General features: G+C 44.6%; 2 protein-coding genes across 3 annotated transcripts in view; both read left to right on the top strand.

Annotated features, from left to right (window-relative positions):
* The first annotated feature begins 1,536 nt into the window (after positions 1–1,536).
* Positions 1,537–4,891, top strand: elp6 (elongator acetyltransferase complex subunit 6). Its single transcript, XM_020507058.2, has 7 exons — positions 1,537–2,022; positions 2,110–2,188; positions 2,405–2,475; positions 2,646–2,770; positions 3,100–3,298; positions 3,928–4,086; positions 4,232–4,891. The coding sequence occupies exons 1-7, from the start codon at positions 1,969–1,971 to the stop codon at positions 4,352–4,354; spliced, it is 810 nt and encodes a 269-aa protein (XP_020362647.1). The 5' UTR covers positions 1,537–1,968; the 3' UTR covers positions 4,355–4,891.
* A 102-nt stretch (positions 4,892–4,993) lies between these two features.
* The window catches only part of LOC109908426 (sterol regulatory element-binding protein cleavage-activating protein-like), a 28,828-nt gene continuing 11,209 nt past the window's right edge, over positions 4,994–22,612 (top strand). Inside the window, exons 1-10 of one of the 2 annotated variants that reach the window (XM_020507073.2) lie at positions 4,994–5,206; positions 13,053–13,259; positions 16,222–16,342; positions 16,560–16,717; positions 16,825–17,045; positions 19,714–19,992; positions 20,743–20,869; positions 21,668–21,780; positions 22,281–22,375; positions 22,495–22,593. In XM_020507073.2, the coding sequence (XP_020362662.1) occupies positions 13,138–13,259; positions 16,222–16,342; positions 16,560–16,717; positions 16,825–17,045; positions 19,714–19,992; positions 20,743–20,869; positions 21,668–21,780; positions 22,281–22,375; positions 22,495–22,593 (1,335 nt within the window). In that variant the 5' untranslated portion in view covers positions 4,994–5,206; positions 13,053–13,137. Of the gene's footprint in view, positions 5,207–11,116; positions 11,393–13,052; positions 13,260–16,221; positions 16,343–16,559; positions 16,718–16,824; positions 17,046–19,713; positions 19,993–20,742; positions 20,870–21,667; positions 21,781–22,280; positions 22,376–22,494; positions 22,594–22,612 lie in introns of those variants that run through there. The other variant, XM_020507066.2, reaches the window with a different exon arrangement.

A 22,612-nucleotide genomic window follows, 5' to 3' on the forward strand; every position in this document is an offset into this window, starting at 1 on the left:
AGGAGCAATGGAGGGAAAAGAGAGGCAGAGGAGGTCTAAGAGAGAGAGGGAGGAAGAGGGTGAGCTTGAGTCTGTCAAAAATAGTGGGGAAAAGGGAGATGGTTTGTTAAAGTGGAATGGTAGAAAGTGTAAGTAGAGTGACCTGAAGACAGGAGGAGAAATGGATGTGAATGAGGTCAAAGTATCGGAGGTGGTAGGTGGTGGGTGTGGTGAAGTTCTCAGAGAATAAGCCTTGCACCGAGGGTCAGGATAAAGATGGAGTGAAGTTTTTGGAAAAAGTGGACCCTTGCCTTTTGGCTGATCCATTTTTGGTTTCAGGGTGGGTGAAAACAGAGTTGGGTGCTGTGGAATCGGCGAGGATAACCAGAAGTGGTCTTGTGATAATTGTTTGTGTTACTGCTGGTCAGAGGGAGAAGGAGCTCTGCTTTAAACTAATGGAGGCAAGAAATGTGAATTGTTTTGCTCTCAAGAAAAGAGCGCCATTGAAAATAGTGATTACTGGGGTAGCAGTAAATATAAAAGTTGAAGTTTGTGATGCTCGTCATTTGGTACAACGCAGACAGGGTGACGTGAGTGGTGAAAGAGAAAAGTCATTGTCTGTTCTTTTGAGTTTTTATGTTGAATCTTTGCCCGACAAAGTGATATTAGTATATATAAGTTATCCTGTATGAGTTTTTGTGCCGAATACATTACGTTGTTACAGGTGTCAAGCTTATGGGCATGTGGCAGCAATGTGTAGGAGTGTGGTTCCTAGGTGTGAGAAGTGTGCAGAGGGGCATGAGACAAATGTGTAGCATTGGGGATAGTAGTGGTATGTGTTAATTGTATGGGTGCCCATGGGGCTGGTGATCAGGGATGTCCCGTGCGAGAGAGGCGGGTTGAGGATTCCAGTAGTGCAGAAGTTGTCATATGCTGAGGCAGTGAAGAAAGTAGAGGAATATGGGTCAAGGGGGAGGGATCCTGAGAGGAGTGGTGTGAGTTGTTGATCTTTACCAGTACAGAGGGATGGATCCTGAGAGGAGTGGTGTGAGTAGTAGATCTGTACCAGTACAGAGGGATGGATCCTGAGAGGAGTGGTGTGAGTAGTAGATCTGTACCAGTACAGAGGGATAGGCCAACAACTGATATATGTTTCAGTAAGATTGGATGTTTTGCATTTACAGCAATGGTTATCAACTGTATTGCATGTATGGAAAGTAAATCACAGAAAATGTAAGTTGTGGTGGCAGCTGCAGTGAGGTATTTGGGTGTGCGAGACTTGACATCAGAAGAGTTACAGGGTGTGTTACGTGGTGGTGTCCCATCCTTTCAGGTTGTTGGCCTGAGGTAGAACTAAATATATTTAAATAGTGGAGTAGGGAGATTTTGGGGAGGAGTGTACTTTTAGAAGGTAGGGTATTTGTTTATTTGTTTATTTGTTTCAAGCAAAGTATAAGGGTTGTGGAGTTATGGAGTTGTGGAGTTGTACTCCAGTCTAGTAGGTGGCGGTAATGCAACAATTATTGGATGCCAACCGCCGTTAAACTTCATCAAAGAAGAAGTCGAAACGCTTTTCACATACTCAGATTGTCCCTCTCTTCGTGCAGTAGAAACTACGGTCGTGTATCATGCTACTTTTTCACAACAAACATTCGGAAAAAGAAATAGCTATGAATAGGGAATTGTTTTGAACATATTCAATTAATGTAGTTATTATTGATGAAAAGGTACTTTGAGTTGTGATTTGTCCTGGATAACGCAAAAAAAAAATCGTGTCAACAATCTAGCCAACTTCATAGCCTCCCTCGACAGTCTGCACTACTACTGTAGCTAGCTAAATGTACTTTCCTGGTAGTGTTAAACTTTCATATGTAAAGACATTGGTTAAGATACCTAGCTAGCTAGATAATACTTTATTAATAGCTAACTAGCAACTCACCAGAAGACATCAAAAGATTCGTATGAGATAAATCTTCATCCCTTCTCAAGATGTTTGCAGAGCTCAACAGTATTCTCAATACTAGTCCTGACAGCTTCAAGCCGGTAACCCTAACCTCACCTCTAACCGTAACCAATTTAAACCCTTATGCCTAATCCTAACCTTTGGATTTATGTGTGTTTTTTTTACAGGGAGAGTTTATTTTAGTGTCTGACAAACATACAGACGCGTCCTTCCTCATTCACCATTTCCTCTCCTTTTATTTACGAGGTGAGGATTTATGTGAGTGGACTGATGTCTAGTTGACTGATACTTGTCTGTAACACCATGCCCTCTATTGATGTTGACTGTAGTGTTAGGTGAAAAGACAATAATAGAGGGAACCAATGGGGCCAAGTTGTGTACTATGATGCACTCTCATAAGTGGTCAAAAATAAAAATCTGTTGAGGTCAGACGTGCTCAGAATTTTTTTGTGTGATTTACAGCGGGCTGTAAGGTGTGTTTCCTGGGTCTTGTGCAGTCCTTCAGTCACTACAGTGCAATCAGTCAACGGTTGGTGAGTATACTTATCCTCCAAAACGCTGGGTTAAACTTCCCCCCAGCCCCTCTTATACATACTGTGCAAGTAAATGTGTCTTTACAGTTGTGTATGATTTGCTGTTGCTTGGTGGAGATGTATTAACTACATTTTGTATGGGTTCTTTCATTGTGTTCCATGTTAATCAGGGTGTGAGTTTGACCCAGGCAAGGGAGAAAGGGCAGCTGGTGTTCCTAGAGGGGCTAAAGGAATCCTTGGGGGTACTGCTTCAGGGGGAGGCCAGCAAAGGAACCCGGACAATGGACTTCCTCAGGTACCACCTGTCTGTAGTGTTGACTTCAATTAAGCCTACTCCTGGACTAAAAAGCATGTTCATTCAGTGCAGAAGCTCCATTGAAAGTGCTTTTTGGTCCTACAATATCATAGACTTTATCTGGTTCTGGGAATCCAATATGTATTGTTTGACACACTCATACACCTTTTTTTCTGATGTAATCGAAGCAGTTAATGATAGTATGAATCTGAAAATCTCTTCCTGCTTCATTTATCTCCCCCTCTATGTCCCCTTTCTTTCTTTGTCTCTCATCCCTCGCCCCCTCAATCTTTCTCCCTGTCTCTCTGTTCCCTTCCACCTCTCCACAGAGATCCCAGTTCCGGCCTGCGGGGTCTATATGACTTTGTGCGGGACAATGTAAGGGGGGCAGTGGGTGGAGCTGAGGAGTGGGGTCCCCCTGTGCTCCTGGTGGATGACCTCAGTGTGGTCCTGAGTCTGGGGGTCAGTGTTGGGGCGGCGCTGGACTTCAGTCATTACTGCAGAGCCACTGTCTGCTCTGAGCTGCAGGTCAGATAATACAGTATATCACATTTTACATTTACATTTGAGTCATTTAGCGGACGCTCTTATCCAGAGCAACTTAGTTAGTGCATTTATCTTAAGATAGCTAGGTGGGACAACCACATTACACAGTCATAGTAAGTACATTTTCCTCAAAGTAGAAAGGGTGGGGGGCTGTGGGATGATTTAAGATACTCTTTGAAGAGGTAGGGTTTTAGATGTTGTCGGAAGATGGGAAGGGTCTCTGCTGTCCTAGCTCTAGGGGGAAGCTGGTTCCACCATTGGGGTACCAGGACAGAGAAGAGCTTGGACTGGGCTGAGTGGGAGTTGCTCTCCCATAGGGGTGAGAGGGCCAAGAGACCAGATGAGGCAGAACGGAGTGCTCGGGTTGGGGTGTAGGGTTTGAGCATAGCCTGAAAGTAGAGATGGGCAGTTCCTCTTGCTGCTCCGTAGGCAAGTACAATAATTTTGTAGTGGATGCGAGCTTCGGCTGGAAGCTAGTGGAGGGTTCGGATGAGCGGTGTGACATGGGAGGCGCACGCTATCACAAGCTCGCTGTCTCTCCATTGTCTGACTCTGTTCAAATAATCACACACATTCCTCTATCTACTATCCCTTTCCCTTTTGATCTGCAGGGCAGCATGGTGATGTTGGTGCGATGTGAGGCAGAAGAAGAAGAGGAGAGTGATGATGAAGGCTCAGAGCGGCTCCTGAGGGGCCTTATACACCAGTGCAGCCTCACACTCCAAGTACAGGGTCTCCCCACCGGCTACTGCAGGGACATCCACGGACAAGTCAGATGGATTAGATTATTTGTGTGTGTGTGTGTGTGTGTGTGTGAGAGAGTGGAAAAAAGAGAGAGAAAGAGATTGCATGTTATATGTAGTAGAAAACTGTTAAACGCATTAAGCTGAACCATACTGTGTTTGTGTGTTTCAGGTGGAAGTGTGCTGGCGAGGACAATGTGACAAGCAGCAGGCCCAGAAGAAACTCTTCCAGTACAAGGTCCATGACAAGGGGGCTTCCTTTTTCGCCAGGGGGATGTCCAGTGCAGTCCTTTGAGCCCTCAATGCCTCCCTTCCCTCACCTCTCAGTCACATGGCTCTCTGTGCTCAGCCATAGAGAATGATAGAGGCCTCTAGTGGCCAAAAGGCTATATTATCATGGGCGGCTATTGGACCTCCGCCATTTTAAAGTAGTCAACCTCATGGAACTTCCAACTTCATTGGCTGATCCCTCCTGGTGACTGTTGGAATCATGTCCAATTGGGTCATCTGAAGGGATCAGTCAATTGTAAAGAAGAAAATGGACTACTTCAAAATGGAGATGCCTTAATGGAGCTGCCTATGCTGTCATATATGTAATGGCACAGCTACAAAGATGGTCATGATCATGAAACAGGTCGGGATCAGTTTTGAACTGGAGATGTGGTATTGAATTGAACATTGGATTTCCGCTTTAAAACCAACCCAGCAGATGCATTGCAAAGCTGACATAGGAAGCCTGGGTGAATAGGTAATTTCTCAAGCGACATTGTGAACTGACCTGACTAGGTTGCACTTGTGTTATACAAAACAATAAACGGCACATTTAATACCAGTGTAAGAGTTTTTTGGGGCGTTGTTGGTCATGAAAGTAAAATACTGTGTGGTTTACAGTAGTAAAACACGTTTTCAATAATATCCACCGCGTGTCGCTATATCCTCATGCTTTCCTGTCTTGGGTGAAGTAAAGGGTGAGAGGTCGACAATTCACGCTGCTGATGAAAATACACAGTGGTGACATGGTTCTGTTGATGCAGTCAGTTTTTTCCAGTTAAGTTACTATAATAAGGAGGTTAAGACCGTACACGAATAGCTCCTGGATAGCAGGACCAGCACTCTCGACGAAGACACGAGAAAGTTATTCAGCCAGGCAAGTCAAGTGTAACGTAGTAGTTAGTAGCTAGTTAAGTTTGGTGTGTGTTAACTTCGGTAGATAATTGACTCGATTAGCCAGCAAAGCGGCCCATAATAATCTTTAAACTGGCTAACGAAGTTAGACGGGTAGAACCTAGATTGAATATATATTTTTTCGACCTAGGGTAGAACTTATCTGTGTTTGGCGGGGGGATGAACGCGGGACTCGCGATTAGGTGTTTTTTGGTAGCTAACGTTATAGCCAGCGAAGTTCGCTTAACTAATAGCTATAAACAGACTGTCACTGGCATTACTCGGCAAATCGCTAGCTAATGTGATTATCTAATTGCTAGCTGCCTGCCATACTATCAGCGGTAGGTCAACAACCCTGCCTTGCTGTCATGGATACGTTGCTGGTGTTGGTTGGCATCATTCAGCAAAGTGTTAACAAGCATTTACCATATCTGCTAACAGAAGCTAGCTAACAACGTTACGCTTGATTCAAGCGTTGAAGCTGATTTTACAACGTTCCATATTGCAGAATTATGGATTAACATTGTTTTTGACATTTCAGTTGTATATGGTAATACGAAGGAAGTAAATATTGGCTAGGTAGTGGCATTCAAATTAAGTTGCCCTGCATTCGCTAGCGTTAGCAAGCTAAGTAGCACCTGTTAAAGCTAACGCTACTGGTGACTCGTTTGACAGCGCGCCCTCGGGAGGCCTGTATAAGTTTGTTCTCATGGCAGAAAACTAACACCAATTATTCACCCATTTAATTAATTACCATTAATCTAAGCATTGGGAAAACTTTCACACAATTGATTTGAATGAGATCATGTGCAGGGATATTTATTGTGTTGCATCACCATCGCCACCCTCCTGTGTTCACAGACGAGGGTGATAGTGTTTCTGAATTATGTTTTAGCAGTAGTACTAACTGTAATTGGTACCAAATTGTGAAATTAAAATGTAGGTAATTTTTTTTCTGTCTGGGGAATTTATATTGTTACACACCAGTTGGTTAACGTTGACCAAATGCAATTTGATTGGTCAACAGCTATACATTAACTGTGTATTTGGGCCTTTGTCACTAAAATTGCTTTGACATTTGAAAACGGTCTGTTTTGTAGGCCTGGCCCAAACTTGTGTACTCTGTCACCTCTGGCTGCATCGCAAATGGCCTAAAACATACTGTTGAGGTGCGAACTTGTTAAGCACATTTGTATTCCTGAACTTATTTAGGCTTGCCATTACAGTGGTTGAGTACTTATTGACTCAAGACATTTCAGCTTTCTTTTTAAATTACATTTGTAAAAATGTCAAAAAACATAATTCCACTTTGACATTATGGAGTATTGTGTAAGAACCTTATTTCTCACCAACTTTGTGCACACATTTGTTTACATTCCTGTTAGTGAGCATGTTTTTCTTTGCTAAGATAATCCACCCACCTGACTGGTGTGGCATATCAATAAGATGATTAAACAGCATGATCATTACACAGGTGCACATTGTGCTGGGGACAAAAGGCCACTCTAAAATGTGCAAGTTTTGTCACACCATACAATGCCAAAGATGTCTTAAGTTGAGGGAGCATGTAATTGGCATCCTGACTGCAGGAATGTCCATCAGAGCTGTTGCCAGATAATTTAATTAGAATTTCTCTGCCGTAAGCACAAGAAGTTATGTTTTAGAGAATTTGGCAGTATATCCAACCGGCCTCAACCGCAGATAGCGTCGTGTGGGCGAGCAGTTTGCTGACGTCAACGTTGTGAACAGAGTGCCCCATGGTGGCGATGGGGCTATGGTATGGGCAGGCATAAGTTACAGACAACAAACACAATGACATTTTATCGATGGCGATTTGAATGCACAGAGATCCTGTGACGATCCTGAGGCCAATTGTCGTGCCATTCATCCACTGCCATCACCTCATGTTTCAGCATAATAATATACGGCCCCCTGTGGCAAGGATCTGTAATCAATTCCTGGAAGCTGAAAATGTCCCAGTTCTTCTATGACCTGCATACTTACCAGACATGTCACCTGTTGAGCATGTTTGGGATGCTCTAGATCAAGGCTTGTTCCAGTTCCTACCAATATCCAGCAACTTCACACAGCCATTGAAGAGGAGTGGGACAACATTCCACAATCAACAGCCTGATCAACTCTATGCGACAGAGATGTCGTGCTGCATGAGGCAAATGGTGGTCACAACAGATACTGACCAGTTTTCTGATCCACACCCTACTACCCTTTTTTAAGGGTACACTATATATACAAAAGTATGTGGACACCCCTTTAAATTTGTGGATTACGCTAATTCAGCCACAACTGTTTGGTGAAGGAGGAATAATGGTCTGGAGCTGTTTTTCATGGTTTGGGCTAGGCTCCTTAGTTCCAGTAAAGGGAAATATTAACCCTACAGCGTACAATGATGTTCTAAATGATTCGGTGCTTCCAACTTTGTGGCAACAGCTTGGGGAAGGCCCTTTCCTGTTTCAGATTCACAATGCCCCTGTGCACAAAGCGAGGTCCATACAGAAATAGTTTGTAGAGATCGGTGTGGAAGAACTTGACTGGCCTGCACAGAGCCCTGACCTCAACCCCATCGAACACATTTTGGATGAATTGGAATGCTGACTCTGAGCCAGACCTAATTGCCCAACATCAGTGCCCAACCTCACTAATGATCTTGTGGCTGAATGGAAGCAAGTCCACACAGCAATGTTCCAACATCTAATGGAAAGCCTTGCCAGAAGAGTGGAGGCTGTTATAGCAGCAAAGGGGGGACCAACTCCATATTAATGCCCTTGATTTTGGAATGAGATGTTTGACGAGCAGGTGCCCACATACTTTGGTCATGTAGTGTTTCTGTGACCAACAGATGCATATCCGTATTCCCAGTTGTGAAATTCATAGATTAGGTTCTAATCATTTTATTTAAATGAACTGTTTTCTTTATATGAACTATAACTTGGTAAAATTGTTGAATTTGTTGTATGTTGCATTTTATATTTTTGTGTGTGTATATATCTATATATCTATATGCATACATACACAGTACTAGGCAAAGTTTGGACACACCTACTCATTCAAGGGTTTTTCTTAATTCTTACTATTTTCTACATTGTATAATAATAGTGAAGACATCCAAACTAGGAAAAAACACATGGAATCATGTAGTAACCAAAGAAGTGTTAAACAAAGTAGCCACCCTTTGCCTTTGACAGTTTTCCATACTCTTGGCATTCTCTCAACCAGCTTCATGAGGTAATCACCTGGAATGCATTTCAATTAACAGGTGTGCCTTGTTAAATTGTGGAATTTCTGAACTTCTTAATGCATTTGAGCCAATCTGTTGTCTTGTGACAAGGTATGGTATACAGAAGATAGCCCTATATGGTAAAATACCAAGTCCATCTTGTGGCAAGAACAACTCAAATAAGCAAAGGGAAATGACAGGCCATCATTACTTTAAGACATGAAGGTCAGTCAATCTGGAAAAGTGCAGTCGCAAAAACAATCAAGCGCTATGATGAAACTGGCTCTGTTTCAGGAAAGGAAGACCCAGAGTTATCATTGCTGCAAAGGATAAGTTCAGTTGAGTAACCAGCCTCAGAAATCGCAGCCCAAATAAATGCTTCAAAGTTCAAGCAACAGACACATCTCAACATCAACTGTTCAGAGGAGACTGCGTGAATCAGGCCTTCATGGTCGAATTGCTGCAAAGAAACCACTACTAAAGGACACTAATAATAATAATAATAAGAGACTTGCACGAGCAATGGACATTATACCGGTGGAAATCTGTCCTTTGGTCTGATGAGTCCAAATTTGAGATGTTTGGTTCCAACCGCCGTGTCTTTGTGAGATACAGAGTAGGTGAATGGATGATCTCCACATGTCTGGTTCCAACTGTGAAGCATGGAGGTGTGATGGTGTAGGGGTGCTTTGCTGTTAGGGCTTTTATTTACAGTCGTGGCCAAAAGTTTTGAGAATGACACAAATATTAATTTTCACAAAGTTTGCTGCTTCGGTGTCTTTAGATATTTTTGTCAGATATTACTATGGAATACTGAAGTATAATTACAAGCATTTCACAAGGCTTTTATTGACAATTACATGAAGTTGATGCAAAGAGTCAATATTTGCAATGTTGACCCTTCTTTTTCAATACCTCTGCAATCTGCCCTGGCATACTGTCAATTAACTTCTAGGCCACATCCTGACGGATGGTAGCCCATTCTTGCATAATAAATGCGTGGAGTTTGTCAGAATTTGTGGGTTTTTGTTTGTCCACCCACCTCTTGAGGATTGACCACAAGTTCTCAATGGGATTAAGGTCTGGAGAGTTTCCTGGCCATGGACCCAAAATATTGATGTTTTGTTCCCCAAGCCACTTAGTTATCACTTTTGCCTTATGGCAAGGTGCTCCATCATGCTGGAAAAGGCGTTGTTCGTCACCAAACTGTTCCTGGATGGTTGGGAGAAGTTGCTCTCGGAGGATGTGTTGGTACCATTCTTTATTCATGGCTGTGTTCTTAGGCAAAATTGTGAGTGAGCCCACTCCCTTGGCTGAGAAGCAACCCCACACATGAATGGTCTCAGGATGCTTCACTGTTGGCATGACACAGGACTGATGGTAGCGCTCACCTCTTCTTCTCTGGACAAGCTTTTTTCCGGATGCCCCAAACAATCGGAAAGGGGATTCATCAGAGAAAATTACTTTACCCCAGTCCTCAGCAGTCCAATCCCTGTACCTTTTGCAGAATATCAGTCTGTCCCTGATGTTTTTCCTGGAGAGAAGTGGCTTCTTTGCTGCTCTTCTTGACACCAGGCCATCCTCCAAAAGTCTTCGCCTCACTGTGCATGCAGATGCACTCACACCTGCCTGCTGCCATTCCTGAGCAAGCTCTGTACTGGTGGTGCCCCGATCCCGCAGCTGAATAAACTTTGGGAGACGGTCCTGGCACTTGCTGGACTTTCTTGGGCGCCCTGAAGCCTTCTTCACAACAATTGAACCGCTCTCCTTTAAGTTCTTGATGATCTGATACATGTTTGATTTAGGTGCAATCTTACTGCCAGCAATATCCTTGCATGTGAAGCCCTTTTTGTGCGAAGCAATGATGATGGCACGTGTTGCCTTGCAGGTAACCATGGTTGATAGAGGAAGAACAATGATTCCAAGCACCACCCACCTTTTGAAGCTTCCAGTCTGTTATTCGAACTCAATCAGCATGACAGAGTGATCTCCAGCCTTGTCCTCGTCAACACTCACACCTGTGTTAACGACAGAATCACTGACATGATGTCAGCTGGTCCTTTTGTGGCAGGGCTGAAATGCAGTGGAAATGTTTTTTTTGGGGATTCAGTTCATTTGCATGGCAAAGAGGGACTTTGCAGTTAATCTGATCACTCTTCATATCATTCTGGAGTTTTTGCAAAAAAAAACGTTGCTTATAAAATGACCTGCTGGACAAAAAAGTTCAATATCGACTTATTGACATTTTGTTCACTTTCACATTTTCAGACACACTTCTCCCATTCATTCACCTACTGTATGTTTCATGCATGTTTATAACACACAGATCCACACATTCACATTGTATACAGTTTTTTTTTTTTTAAAAGCTGATATTTTATTCAACTCAGTATGTGAATGTTAAGGAGTTTTTCTTTTTTTGCGCAATACACTACGTAGGCCCACTGATTTTCCATTTAAATATTAATTGTGTCTCATCACTAAAGCCTCTATGACGGGTCGCTCAACGTTTTCATTGTAGTTTTTGGACCGGGTTTTTGCCATTTTCAATGATATAATAGTGGTTACTGATTGACTGGGCCAGTTTGCTCCCTGTGTGTTTGTAAATTGGTGGCTGTAAATGAGTTATGTCGCAATAAAGCCTGCAGGCATTAGTCCCAGCTGACATTGACTCAAGAATGGTCTGTACAGTTATGGGGCATTAGAGTTGAGGAGCAAGTACTCAGTTCACTATGGGAGAAGTGAGCTGAAATACCATCTTGCTGCTCCTCAATGCAGACTAAAATCTCTGCATTTATGGTGCTACTTGCCAGGAGTCTTATCTTTTGTACGTTGGGTTTTAAGACCCCTTACACAGGTGTGGATCATGGCAATGGACAGTATAGGATCCAGTGATGCCTTCAAACTGGGGATTTTAGGAAGCATCGTTAGGAGGTAAGCATTTATTTGGTTTACTTCAGGCACACTCTTCTTCCGAGCAGCATATGATGAAATCTTAAGCCTAGTCTTGTGTAACTCTGTTACCAATTCCTCCATGAGCTAGCAAACATGTTTCTGAGAGAAGCGTGTCTGCACATTTGTTGGAAAATGTAGTCTACCGGTACGCATCATTTCACTTCTATTCATCTTATTTTCATTTCCTGAGAACTTGCAACTAGAAAAACATGTCTACAGTACACACAGGCTACTATGTAAAGAAGAGGTTTATGGTTTCGAGAGGCATTTTTGTCCCTGACTTTCTCGCACATGTGCTTTTGGAACATAATGACATGCTCTGCTTTGTCAGAAGCTGTATTGTTTGCTGTATGAGTGGTTAAGCAGGTAGTCCTACTGAAGGTGAACTGCTGCCCCCTCCCTGAGCTGGGCTACTGGAATCCATAGTGGCACATGTCTCAAGACTTGGCATCATAAAGTCTCTGTGGTATTGCTGGCTGGGTCCAGTCATTTTTTGTTGTTGTCTTAAAATGCCTCATAGTCTGAGGTATGCACTGACTCACTATCATGTGCAGACTGACTTGACTGCCTGCCTGATGTGTGTACAGAGTGTTACCTGTTAAGTCTGCCTCACCCGTGTAGCTACAGGATGGAGAGACTAGGGGAAAAGAGGTAGAGAGGTTTGGGGCGTAGATCTGTGAGCGTCGTTGTGGCGTTTCCTATCCCGGATTAACTCACTGATGGAGATGATGTTGAGCACCTGCCAACTCGGGCCTCGCTTTCCTGCACCACAACACCAGGGAAGGACCGGGGAGATGGACGCACAGGGCATAATGGGACCTACAAGCTAGATATCAGGTCAATATGTAGAGCAAAGTAGAAATGGGGTGAGTCAAGGCATTCGAGGTCTCTTTGATTAAATTCAACCCTCGGTTTACCCTCTACCCATTGTGTTGGTATGTGTGTTGTGCTGCCTGCTGTGTTTACTGTATATAGAGTATTTATAGTGGAAGATCAAGCCGCTCCAGAGGTAGGCTAAATTCCCCAGAGGAATGTTTTCAGAGTTCTCAGGGGGTAGAGCTGAGCCAGTCAATCATACTTTGGCTGTGGTGCCTGGAATAGGACTCTGTTGTTTTAAGCCAAGGATCTTCGTGAAACCTTTTAAAATCTGGTGCTTTTGGGGGACAACGGCCAAACAGGCATGAGAGGCAGCCAAGCTTCCCCCTGAACAGATACTGGGACAGAAATGCACTTTTTCCGATATCTATGGTGTTTCTGATGGGACAGGGAGTTAGAGGGCTTCTCTTTGGTTTCTGCAGTGTGTGGCCATACAGGGGTTTGAGGTGTTTTGTGTAATAAATTGGTAATAAGGCAGACCCGTCCAAAGCAACATGAACACAGGCTATGTTCAGCAGCAGCTGATTATGTGATGAGTGCTGAGTATCCTCCAGGGTTGAGGCCAATTCAAATTGAGGAAGTAAAATGGAATTCCAATTCAATAATATAAAAAAATACCTATGCTCATTGCTTTAATCCAAAGCTTTTCCATTCATTTTAAATTCAAATCACTTCCTGAATTGACTGCATTCAATTTGAACCCCAACCCAGGTATCCTCTGAGTTTGTATTAACCCACACTTCTCGTCTCTGTGGTTCCCTAGGTCCCTGGATGCCCCGCGGCGCTCGGTCCTCGCCCACCCGCGCACGGCGCCCCCCGATGGCCGGCAGCTGACCCCGCCCCCCAGGATGACGGTGAGAGAGCGGCTGCGGGAGAAGATCTCGGCGGCGTTCTACCGCCACGGGCTGCTGTGCGCATCCTATCCGGTGCCCATCATCCTCTTCACCTCCGCCAGTATCCTCGCCTGCTGGTACGTCTGAGGAAGGGATGTGTGTATGGGGAGGGATGTTCTGGGGATGGGCTTTCTGGGCATCTTCAAGAGATGATGTGAGTTCTTGTACTGCTTTCTCTGAACACGTTCATTTTTGGTTTAAGGCAAGTTGTGAAAGGATTGGATCTATTTTTTTATCGACATGGGCAGAGGTGAGATGGTAGGTCAGGAGAAGAGAAGTGGATGGATGAAAATAAAAAAAGAGGTAAACAACAGAGCTGGGAGAAAAAGGAGCAGACCCTGCAAAACCCAGTCAACTAAATGAAACGGCCGGAGCCATACACATAAATCAGCACTCGGGAACAGAACACACACTTTTCCACCTCAGAGTTCCACATTAGAGGTCAACCCTGTCACAGATGAGAAGTCAGGACAGGATGGAACGAATACGGTACAGCATGGAACCGTGGAGGCAGCAGTGCACTGCCAAAAGCACGGCTGGCTGACGGCTGCACTGAGTGCAGGGAATTAAGGGGGTGGAATCAGAGTTAAAAAGAGAGACACAGCAGAGGGCTGTGAGAAAGTGACCCCTGGAGAATAGGCCTATCTGTGTGTTCCTGGCCCTCCATCTGCCTCCCAGGAGGTGGGGGCTCCTGCTGCAAAACAAAAGCCCTTTGTGGCAGTACAGTGACCTTAGAGAGGGAGGGAGAGCGAGTGGGAGAGAGGGTGTAGTGTCCTCAAAGAGAAATCTGTATCCCGTGGCCCCGGGCCTAACAGGCTGCCAAAGAACCAGGATGAAAGAGTGTTAAAGCACTTACTGAGCAACACTGTCAGTCACGTCACTATTAAAAAAACACAAGCATTTCACTACACCCGCAAAAACATCTGCTAAATATGTTTGTGACCAATAAGATTATATTTATTTTACTATACTTTGGAACTATGCAAGCTGCACATATTGATGTGGTGCAGGTCAGGATACTGAGTCAGTGTTTAGTGTGTAGAACACCCAGAAACGTTTCAGTGTGTTCAGTCCTCACATGAAAATCAATTTCCCAATGACCTGTTGGAATCTTTAGTTAATTATTCAAGAGGTTTGAAATGCTTTTGCTTGTCTTTGGAGGGTGGGCTACAACTTCTCAGCAATAGAGCTAGGCCTATACCCTTCTCAGTGGGGTAATAAAATAACACAATTGTAGATTTCCACTCACAAGGTCCGTATATTTATAGAACTAGGTGGCACAGAGATTTTAACTGGCTATGGTTGGCATCATCCAAATGTGTACCTACCTTCATTCTTTTCTAACGTATTGCCAGGCTGTCATCATAATTTCCGGTCGTGGTAAAGTGTACCCAATGGCCTGACAGAGACAGACAAATGCAGCACTGTCACTCTGGCTGAATTTTGGAGGCGCACTTGAACGTAATGGGCTTGTTGGTTTTCTTTGTGTGTGTGTGTGTTTTCTCATTTAAAATGAGTTTGTTTGCAGGGCAAACGGGCCCTAGAAAGTGGGCCTTGAGTGAAGATGATGACAAACTGGGATAAAAGGTTGTAGTTACCTACTCATACATTAGGGTGGAATTAGTGGGCATTAGTTAGACTCATATTTTAAAAACACACCAGCAGTGGCACCGACTTCTTCTTTTTTCTCTCTTACAGACATTCTCACACTCAGGGATGCTTATATACACATACATGTGTTATTATACTGAACAACAATATAAATGCAACATGTAAAGTGTTGGTTTCATGGGCTAAAATAAAAGATTACAGAAATTCTGTCAAATTTTGTGCACAAATTTGTTTACATCCCTGTTAGTGAGCATTTCACCTTTGCCAAGATAATCCATCCACCCAACAGGTGTGGCATATCAAGAAGCTAATTAGACAGCATGCTCATTACACAGGTGCACCTTGTGCTGGGGACAATAAAAAGCCACTCTAAAATGTGCAGTTTTTTCACACAACACAATACCACAGATGTATTAAGTTTCGAGGGAGTGTGCAATTGGCCCACATTCTGCTTCTTCACATGTGGGATCGTCTGAGACCAGCCATCCGGACAGCTGATGAAACTGTGGGTTTGCAGAACCGAATAATTTCTGCACAAACTGTCAGAAACCACCTCAGGGAAGCTCATATGCATGCTCGTCATCCTCACCAGTGTCCTGACTGCAGTTTAGCATCGCAACCAACTTCAGTTGGCAAATGCTCACATTAGATATCCAATGCGGACAATGAACACAATCGCATTTTATCGATGGCGATTTCAATGCACAGAGATCCTGAGGCCCATTGTCGTGCCATTCATCCGCTGCAATCACCTCATTTTTCAGTATGATAATGCACAGCCCCATGTCGCAAGGATCTGTACACAATTCCTAGAAGCTGAAAATGTCCCAGTTCTTCCATGGCCTGCATACTCTCCAGACATGTCACCCATTGAGCATGTTTGGGATGCTCTGGAACGAGCTTGTACCAGTTCCCGCCAATATCCAGCAATTTCGCAATAGTCTGATCAACTCTATGCTAAAATGTCGTGCTACATGAGGCAAATAATGGTCACACCAGATACTGACTGGTTTTCTGATCCATGTTAGGCTTTAACTTATGAAATCTTTTGACTGATTCTGTTATTAACCATCCGCAAATTACTACCATTTCTTTTAAGGTATCTGTGACCAACTGATGCATATATGTATTCCCAGTCATGTGAAATCCATAGATTAGGGCCTGAATTTATTTCTATTGACTGATTTCCTTATATGAACTGTAACTCAGTAAAATCTTTGAAATTGTTCCATATTGCATTTTTATGTTTTTGTTCAGTGTACATACATTTAACTGTAAGGCAATGATCATTTTGGTAGAGGGTGTATATTTTAGTGCTGTGATAATATTTCGCAATACTCAGGCCTGTAACTAATATTCAGACCCAACTGTCACTTATTCTCCAATCCCATGTTCTCCCATGTCGATGCTCTCTCCCCCCTCTCTCAGTTACCCCCTGCTGCGGCTGCCTCTGCCGGGAACCGGGCCGGTGGAATTCACCACACGGGTCCGAGATTACACCGTCCCTTCCCATGAGCCCCAGGGAGACCTCGGCGAGCGGCCTGACTGGGTAAGACTCATGGTTAAAAGATCACCCCACCTACAGTACCTACATGGCTTGACTGTTGACATGGTACATTTGTAACATCATAATCTTTACAAACACCACCAAGTACCATTTGAATTGAATTCTTTGAAATACCAACTGAAAAAGGGACTGTAAAATAACTAACTCATTCGCTTCTCTGCCATGTTTTTCAAAACCCTCTATGGCTCTGTTCCTCCAGTATCGGGGTCCTCCGGTGGCCTACATCCAGCCGGTCCTGGTGAAGGCAGCTGTGTCTCCCTGGGACAGTACGCTGGTCCCTGTGGACGTGTTCCGCTCCCCACTGGGCCGCGTATTCAGCCTGCTGGAGGAGATCCGCAACCATGTACACAACGACGGGTATGTGAAACTACACACGCACATCCGATGTCTCTCCCCCACCTTTAGCTTGCTCTATCTTAAAATGCACCTTGACTTGACCGGACTTACCTTTCGTCTCTTTGCAGTTCTGGGGTCAGGAGCTTGGAGGCGCTCTGCCTGCAGGTGACGGACCTGTTGCCGGGGTTACGGCGTATGCAGAGAGTGCTGCCGGAGCACGGTTGTCTGCTGGTCTCCCCCGGCAACTACTGGCAGAACCAGCGGGAGCTGTTTGACTCTGACCCCGACCTGCTGAAGACCGTCCACCAGCACGAACCCAAAGGACTGCACACCTCTGCCACACTTAGAGGTAGAGAGGGGAGGAAGGGAGGGAAGGGGTGAGGTAAATGGAGGGCAGAGCAGAGGAAGAATGAGCTAATGCTCATTGAGCCCCAACCAGAGCGTGTGAGCAGAGCCGCTCATCGCTAATGGTGCTTGCGCTCGATGTCCTTTCCTCTAAAAACCCGCTCCAAATTCACTCCATCTATTAAAATCACAATTTAACCAACACCCATCTATTTTTGTGACTACCTGGACCTACAAATCAAATTGTATTTCTCACATGCGCCGAATACAACAGTAGACCTTAGAGTGAAATGCTTACTTACAAGCCCTTAACCAACAATGCAGTTTTAAGAAAAATAAGTGTTAAAGTATTTGCTAGTGAAAAATAACAAATGATTGAAGAGCAACAATAAAATGACAGTAGCGAGGCTATATTGAACTTTTATTTAACTAGGCAAGTCAGTTAATTAAGAACATATTCTTATTTACATTGACGGCCTATATACAAGGAGTACCGGTACAGAGTCAATGTGCAGGGGCACAGGTTAGTCGAGGTAATATGGGTAATATCTACATGTAGGTAGAGGTAAAGTAACTATGCATAGATAATAAACAGAAAGTAACAGCAGCGTGGGGGTGGGGGGTTCAATGCAAATAGTCCGGATAGCCTTTTGACTTGGGGGTAGCAGCTGTTAAGAAGCCTTTTGGACCTAGACTTGGCACTCTGGTAGCGGTGCAGTAGCGGAGAGAACAGTCTATGACTAAGGTGACTGGAGTCTTTGGCAATTTTTAGGGCCTTCCTCTGACACCACCTGGTATAGAGGTCCTGGATGGCAGGAAGCTTGGCCCCAGTGATGTACTGGGTCGTATGCACTACCCTCTGTAGTGCCTTGCGGTAGGAGGCCGAGCAGTTGCCATACCAGGCAGTGATGCAACTAGTCAGGATGCTCTCGTTGGCTGTAGAACTTTTTGAGGATCTGAGGACCCATGCCAACACGACTGTGTTGTTGTGTTTGGATAATGATAGTCATTGGTGATGTGGACACTAAGGAACGTGAAGCTCTCAACCTGCTCCACGAGAGCCCGATTGATGAGAATGGGGACGTGCTCGGCCCTCCTTTTCCTGTAGTCCACAATCATCTTTGTCTTGATCACGTTGAGGGAGAGGTTGTTATCCTGGCACCACACTGCCAGGTCTCTGACCTCCTCCCTATAGGCTGTCTCATCGTTGTCGTCGGCAAACTTAATGGTGGTGTTGGAGTCGTGCTTGGCCATGTAGTCATGGGTGAACAGGGAGTACAGGAGGGGACTGAGCACGCATCCCTGAGGGGCCCCCATGGTGAGAATCAGCGTGGCGGATGTGTTGTTACCTACCCTTACCACCTGGGGGCGGCCCATCAGGAAGTCCAGGATCCAGTTGCAGAGGGAGGTGTTTAGTCCCAGGGTCCTTAGCTTAGTGATGAGCTTTGAGGGCACTATGGTGTACCAATTGTTTTTTGAAGTATTGAAACCAAACCATATGGATTTGAATGAAAGGTATTTGAATAAACATGTAAAGGTGAATGTAAGAAGCGAACATCATTTAAAATAGGCTACATGTCATATTTAAACAGCATATAAACACTCTAAATAGGTCAGGAGAATGACAGGGAGCCTAAGCATGAACAAAAATGAATTATTTAGGCTATTATTTCAATTATTTCAAGGCTATAGCTTATAAAGAAATACATTGTGAAGCATTTGTGAATGCGACACCAGGCTGGTAGGGACATAAAGCGCTCAGCATTTAAATTGTATTAGTTTAGTTGTATTAAATCATTATAGTCTGTTAATTGTACATTTAGGCTGTGACTTACTTATAATTAAATACAAATGACATGAAAAAATGCCTTATTACTCAGTCTACCGTGCCTTTTAATAAATGTTTTGAATACACGCCCGTCTGTGTCTCCGTGTGATGGTGCCTGGAGAGGTCAGCAGCAGAGAATTCCCTCTCCACGCTTGCAGAGCAACTGGGGATGCTAAACACCCTTTTGGCCACTCTTGCCAGCCTGAGCTGAGATGTTTTTAAAATGTTCTATAGGTAGGCCTAAAGGTTTTTAGGCAAAATAAACCAAGCAAAACGGAAAGCTCCTTGAAAGTGGGGATGTAACATTACCAGGCCTATTGGGCCAAAATATTTATGGACTATTTTATAGATCTCTTTTAAGAGATCTTTCAGCATGTGCATGTAGTAAGTATACTATCATGCTTTCAGTTAACGTGTCAGATTCCACAATGATTCTGTGGTTGTAGACTCTACATCACCACACTCCCTCTCTTGCTTTCGGTCCTCATCTTTGTCAGTCACCTTGATTTTGCACCTGTGTGTTTTATCAGTTTCTTTTATAAAAATATTTTGTGAACTCAATAGCTAAACCATGGGCATATAGCAACACACAAGTAGACTACAACTGCATGCTGGGCTGGACATGCCCTGAGCTCCTGAAGTGAGCGCTACTTTTTTGGAGCGAAATTAGAGCAGGCAAGATGGCCGACACTCCAGCCTTTTGGAAATCTCACTCCGTGCTCCAGTCAAATTGGGCCCGCTCCTCACTGCTCACATACACTGGCCCCAACTAGTGTCAGGCAGACTGGTAATACGGATATTGTTCAATGCTGTGTGTGTGTGTGTGTGTGTGTGTGTGTGTTAGACCTGCTGTTTGGCGTCCCGGTGAAACACACAGGGGTGAGTCTGTACAGCAGGAAGAGGGTGGTCACCTACACAATCACCATGGTCTTGGGCAGCTACGACGCCAGGTTCCTGTCTAGCCTGCGGGCGCGTCTCCGCCAGCTACACCCCTCGGTGAACTGCAGCCTACGTGAGGACCACATGGTGCACGTGCACTTCAAGGAGGAGATAGGCATGGCCGAGCTCATCCCTCTGGTCACCACCTACATCATACTGTTTGCCTACATCTACTTCTCCACACGTAAGTCTCTGACTGGAGTCTGGGTGCTACGGGGGCATCTCAATAGTCTAGAGGTTCACTTCATCTGCACTGATCTGAAAGAGTTGGCTTAGTTTCAATTAGTTAAAGATGCATCCTTCTTTCCATCCCTCCTTCCTTGAAGTAATGTGTCCCATTGCTAAGGCCAGTGGGGGGAAATTGGTTTCAAAGGAAATTCTGAAGTCGACTTTCTTGCTTTGGTGGCCCCTCGTTTTCTCTGGAATATTGTGCCCGGTTAAGCCCACAGAGCCAAGACCCAGATTAGTGTGTGTGTTTGACCGAGTCCTAGCCAAGGCTGTTCCTGTCTAGTGCAGGGATAATCCCCTATACAGGGACACTGTAGTCCACCATACGAATCTACCATGATAAGACTCACCAACAATATGCTGACACACACACACACACACACACACACACACACACACACACACACACACACACACACACACACGTGCAGTCTACTGTACACAAACCACATTTCAACTAAGAGCTGCATAAACTCATGCTCAGAGACATTCTTCTTTGTAGTGTGTGTAAACTCTGTCTATGTTAACTCTTTCCTCTCAGTGTGTGTAAACTCTTGTCTATGTTAACTCTTTCCTCTCAGTGTGTGTAAACTCTGTCTATGTTAACTCTTTCCTCTCAGTGTGTGTAGACTTTGTCTATGTTAACTCTTTCCTCTCAGTGTGTGTAAACTCTGTCTATGTTAACTCTACTTCTTCCTCTCTCCAGGTAAGATTGACATGGTGAAGTCAAAATGGGGCTTGGCGCTGGCTGCCGTGGTAACAGTGCTCAGCTCTCTGCTTATGTCTGTGGGGCTCTGCACCCTGTTCGGCCTGACGCCCACACTCAATGGAGGGTAAGAAACACACACACACACACACACACACACACACACAACAAAAGCATGCCCACACACTTACTAACTCACACACACTCTCACCCTAAAATCCCCTGACCATCTCCTGCTCATTGAGCTGTATGGATTACTGTGGGACTGCAGATGTTAATGTACAGTGAGTGACAGGGGACTGTGTTACCAAGGGCAACAGATGTGGACTTAAAGGGGAGGAGGGATTCTTAAGAGGGCGGGGATAGATATTGATGTGGCGTACCTGGCCAATCACACCCAGCTTATTGGAATGTAGAGGATGGCATGACCATCTCACACCATCCAAATCTCATTGATCAAGATTCCAGGGTCCACACGCACATAGACCTACATACCCACTGTTGTGCATATTGACACAATGGCCACATAACAACGTGCGTTTAGTCGTTATCTTCTGTGGTGAAGTTTTGTTCCGTACTGACCTCCAACCCTTATCTTCACGTGTCATGATAGCATATCTCTGGTTTACTGTCCGTCAAACCTTGTCTGTCTTCAATCGTCCCTTCTCTCTTTCTTCATCTGTACTCTTGTCTACTAAATGTCCCATTTCCTATTTTTTACCTGTTTTTTTTATTTGCACGACAAACATAATGACAACAATCAAATCAATCAAATTGAAAAACCTGACCTCTCTCCCACCCTAACATCCAAACTTGCATCAATCACCTGATCCACAAATAAGTACTCTGAGAGCACTGGTTACTCAAATGAGATGAAGTATTATTCACAACAGCCTTGTAATCATGTTGTCTCTCTCTCTGTCAGTGAGATCTTCCCCTATCTGGTGGTGGTGATAGGGCTGGAGAACGTCCTGGTTCTCACCAAGTCTGTGGTGTCCACCCCTGTTGACCTGGAGGTCAAACTACGCATCGCTCAGGGTAAGAGTGTGTGTGTGTTGGTTCTTCTATCCCCATAAGTCCCCACAAGGATTAGTAAAACAAGGATAATTCTCTTTCCCATGGCCCCATGAGGACAAAGGGTGTTTTAAGGTTAGAATTAGAGTAAGGGTGCCTCCTGAGTGGTGCAGCGGTTTAAGGCACTACATCGTGATTGAGGCGTCGCTACAGACCAGGGTTCGATCCCGGGCTGTTTTGCAGCCAGCTGCAACCGGGAGACCCCCGAGGCGGCACACAATTTGCCCAGCGTCGTCCGGGTTAGGGGAGGGTTTGGCCGTCCGGGATGTCCTTGTCCCATTGCGCTCTAGCGACTCCTTGTTGCGGCCCGGGCGCATGCACGCTGACTTCGGTTTCCTCCGATATATTGATGCGGCTGGCATGGAAATTAATTTTAGGTCCCCTAGAGGATAGAAGAACAAAACGTGTGTGTGTGTGTGAAATCCAAGCATTTGTTAATGTGGTATTGTGTTGTCCCTCTCCAGGCCTTAGTAATGAGAGCTGGTCTATCATGAAGAACATGGCCACAGAGCTGTGCATCATCCTCATAGGATATTTCACCCTGGTGCCTGCTATCCAGGTAACACACCCACACATCTATCACACACTGGCGTATGAACACGGGTCGACGCACACTTTCATTCACATAGACAGAGTAGCACACATTGAGTGGCCTGCTGTTTATTTCTGTGTTTCCAGGAGTTCTGTCTATTTGCTGTGGTGGGACTGGTGTCTGACTTCTTCCTTCAGATGTTTTTCTTCACCACAGTTCTTTCCATTGACATCCGACGCATGGAGGTGAACACACACACACACA

Source organism: Oncorhynchus kisutch, linkage group LG2 (assembly GCF_002021735.2).
Source record: "Oncorhynchus kisutch isolate 150728-3 linkage group LG2, Okis_V2, whole genome shotgun sequence".
NCBI lineage: Eukaryota > Metazoa > Chordata > Actinopteri > Salmoniformes > Salmonidae > Oncorhynchus > Oncorhynchus kisutch.

Bases quoted from the DNA above. Each gene is read 5' to 3' on its own strand.
- elp6 (XM_020507058.2), top strand. From the start codon at position 1,969: ATGTTTGCAGAGCTCAACAGTATTCTCAATACTAGTCCTGACAGCTTC. The intron at 2,476-2,645 runs GTGAGTATACTT...CATGTTAATCAG, and splicing joins GTGCAATCAGTCAACGGTTG to GGTGTGAGTTTGACCCAGGC. The intron at 4,087-4,231 runs GTCAGATGGATT...TGTGTGTTTCAG, and splicing joins GCAGGGACATCCACGGACAA to GTGGAAGTGTGCTGGCGAGG.